Source organism: Neolamprologus brichardi, chromosome 7 (assembly GCF_056152115.1).
Source record: "Neolamprologus brichardi isolate AB-2024 chromosome 7, ASM5615211v1, whole genome shotgun sequence".
NCBI classification, from domain to species: domain Eukaryota; kingdom Metazoa; phylum Chordata; class Actinopteri; order Cichliformes; family Cichlidae; genus Neolamprologus; species Neolamprologus brichardi.
The window spans coordinates 33,318,561-33,335,896 of NC_142110.1; the positions used below are offsets into that span (position 1 = coordinate 33,318,561).

The 17,336-nt window shown below is 37.9% G+C and overlaps 1 protein-coding gene across 2 annotated transcripts in view; it reads right to left on the minus strand.

Moving 5' to 3' along the window:
• The window catches only part of npr2 (natriuretic peptide receptor 2), an 84,640-nt gene that overhangs the window by 41,853 nt on the left and 25,451 nt on the right, over window positions 1-17,336 (minus strand). For both annotated transcript variants that reach the window (XM_006803484.3, XM_035913246.2), the window contains exons 8-10: window positions 4,675-4,795; window positions 1,841-1,915; window positions 822-899 (exon numbers count right to left, since the gene is read on the minus strand). In XM_006803484.3, coding sequence (XP_006803547.1) covers window positions 822-899; window positions 1,841-1,915; window positions 4,675-4,795 — 274 coding nt within the window. The remainder of the gene's footprint in view (window positions 1-821; window positions 900-1,840; window positions 1,916-4,674; window positions 4,796-17,336) is intronic.

A 17,336-nucleotide genomic window follows, 5' to 3' on the forward strand; every position in this document is an offset into this window, starting at 1 on the left:
ATCCAGTGCATTCCTTTCCTTTCCTTAGCAACTCTAAGCTTGCTCACTCCCTTGCTGTTTAGTTCAGCTTGAACCAAGAAAGCTAAAAGACAGCAGTGAAGAAATCAAAAGGAAGTAAATTTCATTGCTTTTAATTTGCACCTGAATTTTATACATCATAACGTCAGAGAAAAATCTAACCTCACTCAGAAGGTGGTTTGTTACACCGAACTCAATTAGTTCAATAGGTAAGTTAGTTCAATTCAATTCCATTTTATTCAATCATGTCTTCATGGGCCAGATGGGTTGTACTAATAATAATATAACATATTTTTAGATTTTTTTTCCCATATTTTATATTCGCTGGAAAACAAATAAAATGAGATGGGGAAAAAAGAACCAGTCCAGGAAATATAAAATTGTGCGAGTCAATTATGAGTCACTTTTTTAGAAAGAAAACAGAGCTGCAGCGATACAGATTGTGAACAGTAGTAATCCTGTCGCACTTGTACAACACAGGCATAGTAGGTCAGAAGTGTTGCCCCAAGCCAATCCAGTTACTGCCATGCTTACTGAGAGATTAATAGCATTTTAAACTTTATTCATTAAGGAATTAGTAACCCATGAAAGCATCCCCCTTTCTCTTTGCAGTTTATTAATTATTGCCTTTGCAGTCTGTGCTCAATAATTAGAGAACAGACACACAGATGGCTTCCTCATTTTTGTCTCTTTTTTTAATATAAAAATAACAATTGAGAGTCACATGCTGCACTTTCTGTAATTCCCTTTGACACGCAATAATAAAGCATCTCCTTCAAAGGAATACGTTTTGGGACACTTACATGCTTGAGCTCCATTAAAACTTGTCTTGTCAGCTCTATCCTCTTCTTGTTGACGTGCTTGATGGCCACCAGGTTCCCCTGTGTGCAACACAAGACGAGCGGTGAAGCCAGATTTACATACCAGCTTTCATCATATGAGAAAAAAAAAATATATGGATGCACAAACAAAACAACACAAAAAACGTGAAATTAATAGGAATCAGTATTAAGCACAGAGAGAGAGAACAGCAGTGTAGCCTACAGGTACATGTGTGGTTGATTGCAGCTGTGCTGCAGTGGAAGACTTGCGTCTGTTGTTTCCAATGTGATGATCCTCAGAGCCACAGATGTGACAGACTGGAGAAAAATGCTGCTGTAGCAACTACGAAGCAAGACCGGCAGTTTGTGTGGGAGTTTTAACTTTTATTCAAATGAAATGCACAGTTAAGACCTGAAAAATGCTGAATAGAAAGGTTCTCTTTGTCCAGCAATTATTGGCTATTTCTGGTGACAGATTTTATCACCCTTGATCTGTACTGACTTTCAAGAGGCGTATCAATAACACTAATTATAAACAAAATGCTCGATCTGTATCCTGACATCAGCATTTATATAAAAACCCTGCATCATTCAGCTAAAAAAGAGTACAGCCCGCCATCTCGTTATTCAGCAGCCTCTTTTTGTCACATTTTCTCACACCTCTTCAATCTGAAATGGACAAATTAACAGCAGCAACAAGTTGATGGCCCTGTCCAGACTGCAGGCGGGAGTGTGGAAACAAAGACACACACACACACACACACACACAAAGGCAGAGAGAGAGAGAGAGAGAGAGAGAGAGAGAGAGAGAGAGAGAGAGAGAGAGAGAGAGAGAGAGAGAATTGACGCATTCTGCAGCTCACATTAAAACCAACTACCTAAATTCGCCCACACTCTCGCTTTCTCTCTCCTCTCTTCAGTTTTTCTCTGCGAGTGTGCACATGTGTGGGTGGGAAAGGAGTGCGCAGGAGTTGAAAATGTCAGAACTCGCTAAGCCTTACCTTAAAATAGCCCGTTTTTGCAAATAGCTGATATTTTCCATGGGCAGTTATCAAGGAGCCGTAGCTGGAGCCTCTCTGAGAAGGTGGAAAGGGATAGTGAGAAGAAAAAAATGTCAGTTAGTGTGCGTAGATTAAAGCAAAGAGGATTAAATCATGTTCACTTTAAGACTGTGCTTCTACTTCACTGCAATGTAGATTTCTAAAATGGTTCAACTACCCAAAAACATGCCCCACTTCTCTGCGTAACATGAAACCGTCGTTCACTTATATTTGAGAAAATAAAGTGCTTTCAGATTCCAGCTCGAGTCCTTTTGCAAATGTCTGCAGAGCACACAGAATGAATAAAAATCAAGTGGGCGCACTGCATGCATACAGCCAGCACAGTCAACTACACATTTGTATAGAATGCAAATATTGGCATCACATGGCACACTGGAAAATACTCTAATTTGGAAAATCTCTGTGTTTTCCACTCACACACACACACACACACACACACACACACACACACACACACACACACACACACACATCCCAGAAAATGGACAAAAAAGCAGTAATGAAAAAGGTGTGTACATGTGCTTTTCATGAACACTTGCACGTGTGGGATGAAACACAACCCGAAGGAGATGCATTAACCCTCAGACAACAGAACCCGATACTAAGAACGTAATGACGTATTATGTATATAGGAGTGGAGGCCAGGCGAAGGCTTATTTTAACAATCATTTAATATGGCACTGCAAACCCAGCTACCATCAATAAACCACCAGGAAAGCTTTCAGGAATGTGTAAACTCACAAAGGATTTGGACTCTCTCGGGGCAGCAGCTTTTGCTTTTTCTAACAAAACCCACAAACTGCTTTTTAATACGCAGCACACAGTGTGTAAACAGGAGGGAATCTCTGAACTTCAAACATGTCCGATTAGCATTTTGAATCCTGGAGGGTCCAATTTTACCACAGTGACATGTCCAGACTGATAATCAGGCCTGTATGAATGAAAAATACCAACCAAGCATGCAAAAATAACCTGCCAGATGAGCAACATTTTTACCAATTAACATCCACCAGGTTACAATTAACGAGGGGCAGGGCTGGGTTTTGTTTTAGCTACGTGCTAAATAGGTAGATTTTCAGAACTACAGGTCTCATCCATTTTCACATTAACCAAACTCAAATCATAGACGAGTGCAGAGGTTGACAAATGGTGTGACAAGATAAGTCCAGGCATGCTTTGGGGTTTTTATGGTAAGCATATATTATTATTGGAGCATACGACTGCATAAAAAACTTAGGGTTCCCTAAATCTGTTTTAGGGACGATGTTGAATTATGAAAGTGTGACATATCAAAATATCTGGCATCACGTTAATGCAAGTGCAAAGAACATAGCACCTAAAAATGTAACCAAAAGAAGAAACAAAACCTGTCAATAACACCACTCTTCTCATGAGTTCAGCTGGACTGGCGATGTCAGCAGGCCTCACTCTGACAGCTCATCAGTCAGGAGACGCTAACTGAGAAATTCTTATTGACCTAATTGCAAATGGGCTATCAAAAGTACCCCCATCCGACATTACAGTCAAAAAAAGCATTTTTTTGCAGAATGAATACATCCGTGTTCAAAATTTTGGCTGACCCTTTGATAAGTTTTTGGTAAAAAAACCCAAAAACACGTTGAAAGCCACTGTGCTGGTGGATGTTAAGAGGAAACTGTGATGGGATAAAATAAAAGACTGTATATAAAAAGCTTGCTGAATCTACTGTGATTGGTGGTTCGATGACTGAAGTGACCACATTTGGATGGTATGGCAATCTTCATTACCAAGGCCCATCAACAGTCTAGGGATGTTATTTAGTGATAACATATAAAATAAAAGAACACAGTAACCCATGCTGTTTGTTAGAAAAAGTTGATAAAAAGCTGCAAAAGTTTCCAACATGGTCATCATTTCCAGTTTAGTTACTTGAATTTGGTTACAGGTGACACCACCCGTAACCAAAGCTGCCACAACCCTAACTTTTTTTTTTTTAACTTTACAAGATTGAGATAACTCAAAGCTGTAAACATGATTATTTCTGCTGTAAAGTTGGATATTCTAACATGAGCGTCTATAAGGATTGGCTCTCTTTTGGAGCTACCCTTAAGTGGCCATTTGAGGAACTGTAGTTTTTGGTTCTTTCACATTGACTTCAATGAACATATTTATACAAAGCTTCTTGACAAAGTAGCAGAGAGGATACAAAGTGGGGTAAATGCATGCTATGATCAAGACTAAGAAGCAGGAGAGGACTACTTATATACACGAGGGTAATTAAGAAGAGTAGAAACAGATGGGTAACAAGACACTGCTGATTTCAATCAAAACAATAAGACAGCAGGAGGAAGTAAAACCAGGCACAAAACTCAGCAGACACTTAATGGCCAAACTAAAACACAGAGTAACTAGGCAAATAAATAAACTTAGTGGGGAAGACACAGGAGAATGAGACAGGAAGCACTGAGGGAACAAATGAACTAATACAAACTGGAACCAGGAACCCGAAACTGTAAAGACTCTGAAAATATATGAAAAACTAATAAAAAAAAAAAAAAAACAAGAGTTAATTAGAATAAAACTCCAAAATACACAGAAACCGTGAGAACAGAATAGGGACCAGGGCACAGAAAACAATTTTCTAGGCCTCACAGATTGCAGCCTGATATAAAGTGATAAAAAGCTCAGAATTATGAAGATTGTAAAGTTTAATGGCTGCTAGCTCTCATATGAGATCGTGTGGGTGTCATTTCAACATTTTGCATCATTTTCTGCACATAAATCTTGTGATCTACCTGTGAGAGGGTGAGCCGACTGCCAGCACGCTTGTGGTATTTATTTGGGCTCTCGAACTGAAGGTCCTCCCACCGAATCCTCCACAGCATTCCCGCCAGTTCCTTCTCCAGCTTCAGTTTCCTGCAGAAAGTAAAAAAGCAGGTGGTGAAATCGGCAAGGTCATGGCAGCACAAACAACAAGAGAACTAGACTGGTTTGGGGTTGATGCAAAGGCCATGAGGTGATGTTTTCACCACAAAGCTACACCAGCTGGAACTAAAGCAATGATTAAAAGTCCTTCGGAGCCAAGGTGGTCTGCAGGAGAATTATAAGTTATTAAGCAAGCTGGATATAATCTCGCAAGTCACCTTAAAACAAAATGCAAATTAATTCCATTGGTTACGTTTGATCTCTGTCTTTCCTGTTGGTATTTCCTGAGATAGCGGTCTCAGATGTGATTACAGAATGCCTCACATGCAGCATTTACGTGAAGTTATGTACATTTGGTGATGCATTTAGGCCTGTGTTTATTTTTATTAGATTTTAACTTTACTGGCTCATATGCTCTACTTATTGACGCTTGGCAGTGAGGCACTATTTTAGGGGAAGTATCTTGACTCTCCTGAACAAAGAGCTCTTTCTTCCAGTCAAAATACAGTCAATACATTTGACAGTAAACACCCAAACTGCTATTTAGTGAAATCAACTGAGCATGAAGTTAGTGTAAATATAAGTTCAGAAAATGATTTCTTTAAAAGGATTGTCACAGTGCACATTGTCCTTAGTTTTCCTTTGGGTCACTTTTTATGATGCCTTCTGTCTCATGGGCCTTTCAGTTACTTCCTGTTCTATTTTGAAAGTTAGCTTACTTTTTTCTTAACTTCCTGTCTCTGTTCTTTTCCCACCATTGTTTTTGTCAAATTAAGCTTCCTTTTGCATTTTATTTCCCTGAACTGTGTTTGTTCTTGCAGTGCATTCATTAGGGAAAACAAATTTCCAAGTGGAAAAATTCACACAAACCAGAGTAAAAGCAAGAGGAAATCTTGGGTTGCTGAGTTGATGACAGATAAATGTACATATTTGCATAATCATAAGAAATTTTAGATTAATGTTGAAAATTCATGTATTGCATAGAAATGTTTTGCTTATGTTTGATAATAAGAGTACAATAGAACAAAAGAGTACATGAATGCAGGGTTCGCACGTTCCTCTTTTTTTGTCATTTGGTCAAGTTGTCAACTTTTTGTCTTATGTATTTCTCACATTTGCGTTTCCTAATAACCTTGTTGAACTTTTATTATATTTCCTTGTTACAGCCACCTTCCTACTGCACCTTTCATTAATCTTGGCAACATTTATGTTACTTTAAATTTTGGAAAGTCCCCATTCCCTCTCTGTCTTACAACCCTCATGCTTAACCAGGCTATTTTAGCAGCTAAAATCACGGCATTACATTTAAAACAGGAATGCTTCACTTGATAACTAATAAAAAATAAAATAATTTATTTGTGTCTGTCATTCCTTAAACAGTTTAAATTATGTTTAAGTAAAAAGGAATTAACCCAATATGTCTGAGTTTGCTGAGCTATTTTCATAGTTACTTTGGTCATTAAGTATCTGCCTCGAGGCGTCAGCCACAAAACCCTTTGCTTCTCTAGGTGTGTTAGCCATTGTTCACTGCAAAACTACATAAAAAATATTTCCAGGTTCAGAAAAGATCCCAGATAACTTGCGGTTATCTTTGCCACACTGATGGCAAACTATGAAAAGTTTGGTAGTAAAATAACAAGTTCATGGTGGGAAATATTTTTCAATTAAGGCCTAAAAACCTGTCTGTACTTCCTGATAACCAAAAGTCACTAGGCAAAAATCTATATTCCCCAACCAGTTGCCAAGTGGTTGCTGAAGGTAAAGTCAGTTGCAGTCCTTGCAATTAGTTTTATAGCTAGCAGATTATCTAGGCCTGTTCGACTGATAGTGTTGAGAGTGTCACAACAGTATATATATATATACAGCAGTCACTTGAAGGTTAATCCTCAATCAATGTCCACTATATCTTCTACTTCAAGTAATGGTACAGTGCTTTGCAAATTTCTTGGACCACCTTTAGAAATCTGTCAAAAGCCTGCTTAAAACAAAAAATTACTTAATTCGCTGAACTGAATCTTTATACCCAAATTTGATCCGGCACACTTGAATTCTCCGACAAGTCAGAAAATGAACAAGCATAACATTAAACCACTAAAACTAGGTTTTCTGTTCAGGAATGCAAGTAAATAATTGTAATTTGGCATCTTAATCAAAAGTTAATGTGTTTTACTAATCTGTTTCAGATTTTTTTTGTGAACCAGTAAAGTTTAAAATCATTGATAAAAACATATTTCAGAATTTAAAATATGTTGATTAAACAGCTCGCACATACTGGTGGATTAACCATTACAGAAAAAAAAAGAATTAATTTTTTTAGTTACCACTACTGTTAATTTAGGGCAGCTATGTCATAAACCAACCATTATATTGGTTGGTAGAATCCACTTCACTCTTTTATTTTTTTACTCCCTGAATTTCAAGCCATAACTGTACTTTAGTACTACCACTGTTTCGAACTATGTTTTTTAAAAGAACTATAAAAGTTATTGTCTCCTAATGTTACTCTTCAGACCAGTTAAACACGCTAGGGTTAAGAGCTTTAGACTAAATGCAACTTACAGTATTTTACAGTTGTTTTGGCTCAGCATGAAAAATCTTTTAATTAATTGATTCCTTATTCAACTGAATTAATGGTAATGTTTAACCGAGCATCGTAATGTTGCAGTTCACCGAAGGGGGTTATCATAGAGTACACTGAAATCATGACTTCTGGCATTTAAAACAGTAAAAGCCTCACACAGTAAGCCACGATGTATACCACAGAGCTCAGTGAGACATTATGAAGTGGAAACAGCATTTGTGGTGATTACCAATCATCTTAAATTGTTGCTCACCTGGGTAAAGTTAAAATAATGGCATGGTCTGCCCAGGCTTCCCAGTAATAATCATTTAAAGTGCATTAGCTACTAAATCATACCGACCAAGCTTTAGTGTCCTTCCTTTTGTGGTTCATAGTAGAAGTGTGGCAAATCAGCCTGTCTCTTTGAATTGCCAGTTGTGGATACTGAATTGCTGTGATAAAGCTAAAGCAACTGAAAAACAGGGTCAAGTATTCAGTGAAGAAGATACAATCACTGAACATCATCCAGAAAGGTATTTTATGTATGCAATAAATATGTGGTGATTTCTTCTTTCCCTCGTGTCCTGTAGTCTTGGCTATCTGCTAAAACAGAGCTTGAGCCAATTCTTTTATTTATTTAAACACTGATTAAAGATGTATTTGACACAAATAAGAGCTGCAGCCTACTTAACTGACACTGCTTATTTCTTGCAAATGACTTGATCCAAATACTGAAATCCTGCAGGGTTTTTCCTGGCTGAGAATAGGCGAGTGCCCCTGGAAGCACAATCAATCTGTGTACAGTAAAGGCAATGAGTTTGTGTCATCTTAAAATGTCTCAAATCTATGTTTTCAGGTTATTTTTTTTTAAAAAAGAGTGTCCAGTCTGTTTGACTACATGAAATTCCAATTAATTTTCAAAAGAAATCCTCTGTCAGAAGTGCTATAAACATCTCTATGCATGTAGAAAAAGACTGTCCTGGTGCAGAAATGCACTATAAATTAAAGCTTAAATAGAGAAATAAATCCTAAAATTACTTGTCTGTTGTTCTGTCTCTGATTTGTCAAAGCACTATGTATTGATCTTTTAATAACAATATTGATACAATATTTTGATATACTTCTACTACGAGTATACAAAGGCAGACAGGCAAACAGATTACTAAAAGAGTCTATTTAAACAGAGAGCCAAACATGAAAGTCACATGAGAAACATACAATTAAAAAGTATGATTTAATTTTAAAACAGTGAAAAACTAAAATTAGACAAAACAGCTGCAAGCTGATAACCATATAATCAGATGTAAAGTCATCACATACAAGCAGGTCTATAAAGATGAGTTTTAAGAAGGGATTTAAAGGAAGCCAGTGAATTTGCTAGCCTTATCTCCTCAGCCAGGCTGTTCCAAAGCCGAGGGGGCCTGATAGCAAAAACACGGACACCTTTAGATTTAAGCCAACTGAGGATCTAAGGGCTGCGAACTAGTTCAGAGGCGGGTCATCATTTATGCTCTGCAGCTTTAGGCCAGACCCATACGTGCTCTAAAAGTTCAATTCAATTCAATTTTCAATTCAATTTTATTTATATAGCGCCAAATCACAACAAATGTCGCCTCAAGGCGCTTCATAGATACAGAGAAAAGCCCAACAATCATATGACCCCCTATGAGCAAGCACTTTGGCGACAGTGGGAAGGAAAAACTCCCTTTTAACAGGAAGAAACCTCCGGCAGAACCAGGCTCAGGGAGGGGCGGCCATCTGCTGCGACCGGTTGGGGTGAGAGAAGGAAGACAGGATAAAAGACATGCTGTGGAAGAGAGACAGAGATTAATAACAGATATGATTCAATGCAGAGAGGTCTATTAACACATAGTGAGTGAGAAAGGTGACTGGAAAGGAAAAACTCAATGCATCATGGGAATCCCCCGGCAGCCTACATCTATTGCAGCATAACTAAGGGAGGATTCAGGGTCACCTGGTCCAGCCCTAACTATATGCTTTAGCAAAAAGGAAAGTTTTAAGCCTAATCTTAAAAGTAAAGATAGTGTCTGTCTCCCGAATCCAAACTGGAAGCTGGTTCCACAGAAGAGGGGCCTGAAAACTGAAGGCTCTCCCTCCCATTCTACTTTTAAATACTCTAGGAACAACAAGTAGGCCTGCAGAGTGGGAGCGAAGTGCTCTAATAGGGTAATATGGTACTACAAGGTCATTAAGATAAGATGGGGCCTGATTATTTAAGACCTTGTATGTGAGGAGCAGGATTTTGAATTCAATTCTGGATTTAACAGGAAGCCAATGAAGGGAAGCCAAAACAGGAGAAATCTGCTCTCTCTTTCTAGTCCCTGTCAGTACTCTTGCTGCAGCATTTTGGATTAACTGAAGGCTTTTCAGTGAGTTTTTTGGACATCCTGATAATAATGAATTGCAGTAGTCCAGCCTGGAAGTAATAAATGCATGAACTAGTTTTTCAGCATCACTCTGAGACAGGATATTTCTAATTTTAGAGATGTTGCGCAAATGGAAGAACGCAGTCTTACATATTTGTTTAATATGTGCGTTGAAGGACATATCCTGGTCAAAAATGACTCCAAGGTTCCTCACAGTGTTACTGGAGGCCAAGGTAATGCCATCCAGAGTAAGAATCTGGTTAGATACCATATTTCTAAGCTTTTCAGCGCCGAGTACAATGACCTCAGTTTTATCTGAGTTAAGAAGCAGAAAGTTAGTGGCCATCCAAGTCTTTATGTCTTTAAGACATTCCTGCAGTTTAACTAATTGGTGTGTGTTATCTGGCTTCATGGACAGATAGAGCTGGGTGTCATCTGCATAGCAGTGAAAATGTATGCTATGTCTTCTAATGATGCTGCCTAGGGGAAGCATGTATAATGTAAACAGAATTGGTCCTAGCACTGAACCCTGTGGAACTCCATAATTAACCTCAGTGTGTGAAGAGGACTCTCCATTTACATGCACAAATTGGAGTCTATTAGATAGATATGATACAAACCACTGCAGTGCAATACCTGTAATACCTACAGCATGTTCTAATCGCTCTAACAGGATATTATGGTCAACAGTATCGAACGCTGCACTAAGGTCAAGAAGGACAAGCACAGAGATGAGTCCACTGTCAGAGGCCATAAGAAGATCATTTGTAACCTTCACTAAAGCTGTTTCTGTGCTGTGATGAGCTCTGAAACCTGACTGAAACTCTTCAAATAAACCATTCCTCTGCAGATGATCTGTTAGCTGTTTGACAACTACTCTTTCAAGGATTTTTGATATGAAAGGAAGGTTGGAGATTGGCCTATAATTAGCTAAGACTGCTGGGTCTAGAGATGGCTTTTTGAGTAAAGGTTTAACTGCAGCCACCTTGAAGGCCTGTGGTACATAGCCGATTATTAGAGATAGGTTGATCATATATAAGATCGAAGAATTAATCAATGGCAGGACTTCTTTGAGCAGTTTTGTAGGAATGGGGTCTAAAAGACACGTTGATGGTTTGGAGGAAGTAATTATTGAAGTTAACTCAGAAAGATCGATTGGAGAAAAAGAGTCTAACTTAACATCAATGGTACTAAGAGTAGCTGTAGATAATATTACATCTGTGGGATGATTATTGGTAATTTTTTCTCTAATGATAAAAATTTTATTTGTGAAGAAGTTCATGAAGTCATCACTAGTTAACGTTAAAGGGATGGTTGGCTCAAAAGAGCTCTGACTTTTTGTCAGCCTGGCTACAGTGCTGAAGAGAAACCTGGGGTTGTTCTTATTTTCTTCAATCAGTGATGAGTAGTAAGCTGTTCTGGCTTTGCGGAGGGCTTTCTTATAAAGCAACAAACTATTTCTCCAGGCTAAATGATGATCCTCTAAATTTGTGACACGCCATTTCCTCTCCAGATTACGAGTCATCTGCTTTAGGGTACGTGTTTGAGAATTATACCACGGGGTCAGGTACTTCTGATTAGAGACCTTAGTTTTCACCGGAGCTACAGTATCCAGAGTCGTACGTAGTGAGGAGGTGAAATTATTAACAAGATAATCGACCTCTGTTGGGATCAATAAAATCCTAAAATCAGTTCTAAAACAAAGCAGAGACCCTGGAGAGAAACAATGATTGAGATGGTGTCATTTAAATGTTAGAACCAGTAAGAAGCTGATTTGCTGCTTTCTGAACCAGCTGGAGGTGAGACAACGACTCTTCGTTACGTCAGATAGGAGGGAGTTGAAACAGTCAAGCCTATTATGAAATTACTCCTGGATTAATAAGCAACAGATGGCCTGTTGTTGAAGTTTGTTGTCTTCCCCCCTTGGTTAACCTAAATTCTTGACTCCAACCAGTCTTCTTTTGTGGTACCTAACATGGCTCAAGTTTGTGCTACACATAACGAGAAAGCTTTCTTTTCATATATACTCAAGGAAAGATCATGCATTGGGTTAAGAAACACCTTTCCAACCACATTGTTGCTTTCTGCTCTCAGAGTAGGAGTGTGCCATAAACAAGTCCATTTACTGTGTTCCATTTTATAAAGCCAGTCAGGCCAGCTTTAAAGACAAGTTTCTTTTATTTGAATAACACCCTCAATTATGAGAGTAGAGCACTTTAGGAAAGACTATCTAAAGGGACATCAAAGCAACATGATTGCTATCCAAAAGACAGATTTAATGACCAAACCAAATGAAGGCTTTGTGCTACACTGGCCATCTTTGTACACCATAAAATTTAATAAGCTGGCTTTCCTTAAAAAATAATGAAAATCCATTCACTTAAGAAATTCAAATTGTCCTGGCAACCACCTGTCACTGGCTAAAATGATTAAATACCAACCAGCTGTAATTTGTTGCTGGTGATTTCTGGCAGTCAATTACTGGTGTAATTGGTTGCTGTACCAAAAACCACCTTGCGATTGCTTTGGCTAGCAGATAGCCATGGCTGCCAGTAGTTTGTTTTGAAGACAGTGACTTGTCCGCAAACACTTGTCAGTTGCTCGCTGAGTGGTAAAGAACCTGTGAAAAGTGTGATGCAAACCATAAACAGAGATGATTCTCACCTTCAAAGTAAAAGTTGCGCCTTTTAAAACATCTCGTGAGATGAAACCTTTACTTGAAGGTAAATGTTCTCCGTTTCCAGGTTTCACTTTCGCTTGGTGGTTAATCAGCAAGAGTTGGCAGACAAGTCAGCATCTTCAAAACAAACTATCGCCGACCAAAGCAACCAAGGAGGTTTTTGAACCTAGCGACAGTTTGAGGGGCGAAACGCAGACGTTAAGATCAGCGATTGTCCAATCTGCCCCAACAGCCACAGCCACGCAAGTGATCAAGAGAGAAACTACAAAGGCATACAAATTTATCAATATAGTCTATTCTGCCCACAAGCTGTGGGTCATGGCCGAAAAATCAAGCGTTGTATTTAAAGCAGCCAGATAGTTTGGGCATCTGTCTGAGATTTGTCCTGGAAGCCTCCCAGGTGAGCTGTTCAACCTGAAGGAGATTCTAGGACAGACCTGGAACACGCTGGAAAGATCTCAGCTGGCAGGTGAGAAGGAGGTCAAAGCGTCTCTGATTAGCTTTTAGAAGATGGATGGAGGGATGGAAACCTTGGTAAATGCACTGAGCTTGTTTAGCTCTAACGAATGAGCCTTTAAGATACATTGAACAGACTCCTGATAGATTGGGAGTGTCTAAAAGCTTTCCAGATGATGTTAGATTAGGATAAGAGTTGCGTTAGTTTAGGTTTTGTTATCCTTATTTCACACACATGTCAGCAGGTTGTTAAATGAAACATTTTTCACTAATGATTGTGGTGTTTAAATTGGCGCAGAGAGGAATTTCCCAGATTGAGTTTCCCATGATTTACTTCTGTCTCCTATTTCGTCCATTAAAGGTGGATGAATAAAAGCAGATATGTGAAGCAACTTCTCCACAATGGTAAACAACCACTAAATGTCTGTAAAGCCCAACCAGAGTAATGAATTCATCCATTTTCTAATCAGTGAACTTTGTGACAAGTTTCTGAGTGTTGCTTCTTTTCAGCACCACTCTGATAAACATGGCACCATGGAGAGGAAGAGGCACTCTAGCAACTCAGCACATCTGGGGGAAATCTCAGATGAGCTGCTGCTTCTTGACAATTCACGATTTACGACAACAATAAATTTTAAAAACGCAGGAACTTTTGTGCGGTTTTTTTTTCTTTGCAAGGTGGCAGTGGATTCATTGGCAGACTGAAACACTTAGAAATGAAAAATGAGCAGAGCCCCACACATTCCAGTCCAATCTAAAAAGGTGTAAAACGTTTCCAGATGGCTTCAGGGAAATTATTGTAGCGTGTGCATATCATCATCTTTTAGTCTTTTCCCCCAGAATATCCCAGTTGGCTCCTAAAGTGGCTCATTATCATTTTTTTTCCTTTGCCACTTTTTCACCAGAACAAATTGTGTTGCTGGAGAGTCCAAAAAGTAAATTCTGATGTTTGCTAGTATTTGGAGGACAGGAAACGCCATTAAAGTACCTCATCCACTACTAAAAAAGTACTTTTCTATTAAAAGAACCTTGTTTAGAGACCTCTGGCAGCCAGAGGGGCAAAGTGTGAGGCTCCACACTGGGCCTATTGTTTGGTAAGTCCCATTTGTGAATACCTCCACAGGACCAGCCCCTTCATTAAAAACAACAGAGTCGCTGCTGCTCTGCTCAACATCCCCTCACGCTCGCTGCTGCTGCTGCTGCACAGCAGCCTCCAAAATCAACGGCGAGCAGCTGACAGCACAGCTGTTTAAATCTAAGGTACTCCAGGGTGAAGTTTGAGAGAAAAATGTGGCAAAGTTATATATCTACATCTGAGCCATTAACAAGTAAGCTGGTCTGATTTCTGAGCCTAAGATGTTTTACTGTCTTGTGTGGGGACAAAATTAAATTGAAGGCTGAATTTGGTTTGCTGCATGCATTTCATCACAAAACAATACAAAGAAACATATCATTCAATATACAAGTCTCTTTTTATTAAACTGCATAGACATCAGTTTACGTCTGTGTACATGTCAGAACAGAGATCTATTGCCAAAAGATTTCTTAAAACAAATTCATTTTATTCAACATTTTCTTCCCTGTGAACTAGATTTAGATCCACCCCCAAATTAGGATATTAAAAAAATAGTTAAATGTATTAAAAATAAACATGTAAGCAGCAGTAAATATATCATCTTTTAAAATTATATTTTTTCTTTTTATATATATCTTCTTATTAAAAATATAAAAAATTAAATACTAATTTCTCACTGGGTAAATCACTTCTCAATAGCTACTGATAGTGGCATAAACTCCAAAATGTTTTTAACATTTTAGTGGCGTTTCTGTAGGTCAAGCACTAAAAGCAAAATGGAGGCCCCTCTGCAGGTGGTTGGTCTTTAAAATGGCCCAAACAACTCTGCTGTCCGCCTCTCTGTCCATCAGCAAAGCCCCAGTAGTGTCTGCAAAAACAGGAAGTCATCTGTTAGCTTTATATGAGACAGAGCCAACAATGAACAAGCTCCAAGTCATGGTGTGCTTTAATAAAGGATAACTTATTAAGCAGGGCTCCAGATATAACACTGTTATTTATGTACAGAGATTGAGTCTTAATATAGTTTGAGAGCACAAAGTTCAAAACTGTAGGTCAGGAACAAAAATACATCACAGAGTTTCCCATCACAGAAATAGATATTTGTTGTCCCTAAATCCAAGAAAAGAAACTTACCAGCCAAGAATCCAGGAAAACTAGTTAGCTAGTTGGGAAATCACAATGTGTTTGTGGATTTGGGCGCTGGAAAAAACAGAGACGATCAAGTTAATTTTATTCAGAAATGAGTGTAGGCTCTGCATCTAATTATCTGCACATTAATTATTAATGGGCATGATCAACTCAGATTCAGGTTTAGTGGATTTACCTCAGGCGGACAGCCGCTCCTCCGTCTTTCTTCCACCATTCGTCTGATCAAAATCCATTCTGATTGGCTGGTGATTAACACTTGTTTGTGTTAATAGTCAGTATTAGAAAACGGATCAGATTACCGGTGTGATTTATTAGTTTGATTTGTTAATCCTCCATAGAATCAGTGCATTTATCAGGGAGAATATCCTTAACTGCCTAAGTAAAGACACCTCTGAAGATGTGAGCAAAGAGGGAAGAGCAGAAGAATTTTCTTTCATTACATGCAGATAACACCCATGATATTAACCAGCCTATGGAAATCTTTCCAGTCACTTTATTTCTCGGGGCATGCATGATTTACTTCTTGAGTAATTAAATGAGGCTTAATGTTACAACATAAACCATGTAGACTGTGCCACTTGGGACAGAGCAACAATTTCATTTGAATTGTTTACACAGCTGAATGCCGAGCACAAAGTTAGAACCATCAGAAAAGCAGCAGGCAATTACTTTTTCCCTTAAATATACAACTAAAAGAAAGTGCTCAGGGGCAGCAGTAACAATTAAACACTGACGCTTATTTAAACAACTAATCGCATAATGTTCTGTTTATTTTTAACTTCAAACTGCAGTAGCATCTATATAGGGTGCACAGTCTCTAGGATTTCTTTTTGTCTTTTGCTTCTAAAAACATTTAGTGAATATGCTTTCTATACCAGTGCTTCTTATCATTTTTTTTCATCTACTCCACAGATGTACTCAAAACACTTTTCTCTACCCCCAGACAGCTTTCATGTTCATGTGACAAACAACTAACTGTGTAAAATTACTACATTAACAGTTCATCGACTACTTTTAGCTACTTCTCCATTTAGCAGCTATTAATTCCTATTACGGTTTATGTTTATTTACCAATATAACTTGTGCTGTCAGAGATAAACATTTCCATATCATTTAGCTATCTTTCAAGTGCTAATCTATATTTTTAGTTAACAGTTTGCCCTTTCTTTTAGCAAAAATAATTTTAGCTAGCTACTATTTCAATCCTAAATTCATTAGGTTTGCTAATAATTTATTTTAAACAGTAAGCTAACATTTCAATTTAAACTATATCTATTTTATTAAGCTAGCTATTTAATTGGTTTAGCCATACTATTAGCTAATAATTCTATCTGTTAGCCATGTTTTTAGCTACCTACTGTAATTGTCAGTCACTACAAAAATAGCTATAGTTTTACTCAACTGTGGGATTTTACTTCTGTTAAATTCAGTGTTTTCATATAATTTATTTACAAAGTTAACCATTTATCTGTACTTCATATTAATCCATAAAGTTCTATAACAATTTAATTCATTTATCCATAGCCCAGTATTAGTTAATAACTTTAAAAATTTTATCACTTTATACTAACAGTTCCAACATTTAGTCACAATTTTACATAGCGTTCAACCATTTACTTATTTGTATTTTTTTCAGCACTTTATTTATGTATTTCTTTTGGCTTCTGTTCTGCTCGTCTGTTTCTTTCAGTCAGCTGTTGATTTTTATTCTCAAACTTGTTCAGGTTGATTCAGTTCTTTAAATAATTCTAATAATTGTGCCAATCTGTCCTTGTACACCTTGGAAGTACTGTTTAAAGGCAGTAGTTTTTAATATCGAGGTCCCTGAGGGGATTGAAAAAACATAAAACATTTATCAGTGTCAGTCCTGCCAATTTTATTTATTTATATTGTAAACAACATGAAATATTAATTTAGGCTTTTGTGGTGCTGTACATAAAAGAATTCTGGCTTATTTTTGCTTCTTTTGAATATTATTTTGCAGGGCTTTTATAATCCACTTGTAATCCTTTGAGAGAGGCACAATAATCAGCTCAAGTGATGTTTTCCACTTGACATCACCAGTGTGTGAATTATTAAAATAAGCGGCATTTTTCCTGACTTCAGCGCAAAGAAAATAAACTTAACAAACACACTAATGATCATTAAGTGAGAGTGGCAGTAAGCGTTGTTTCGAGCCAGTATATGAGCTCACTTGGCAGCTTAAACACACTTCACCACCGCTT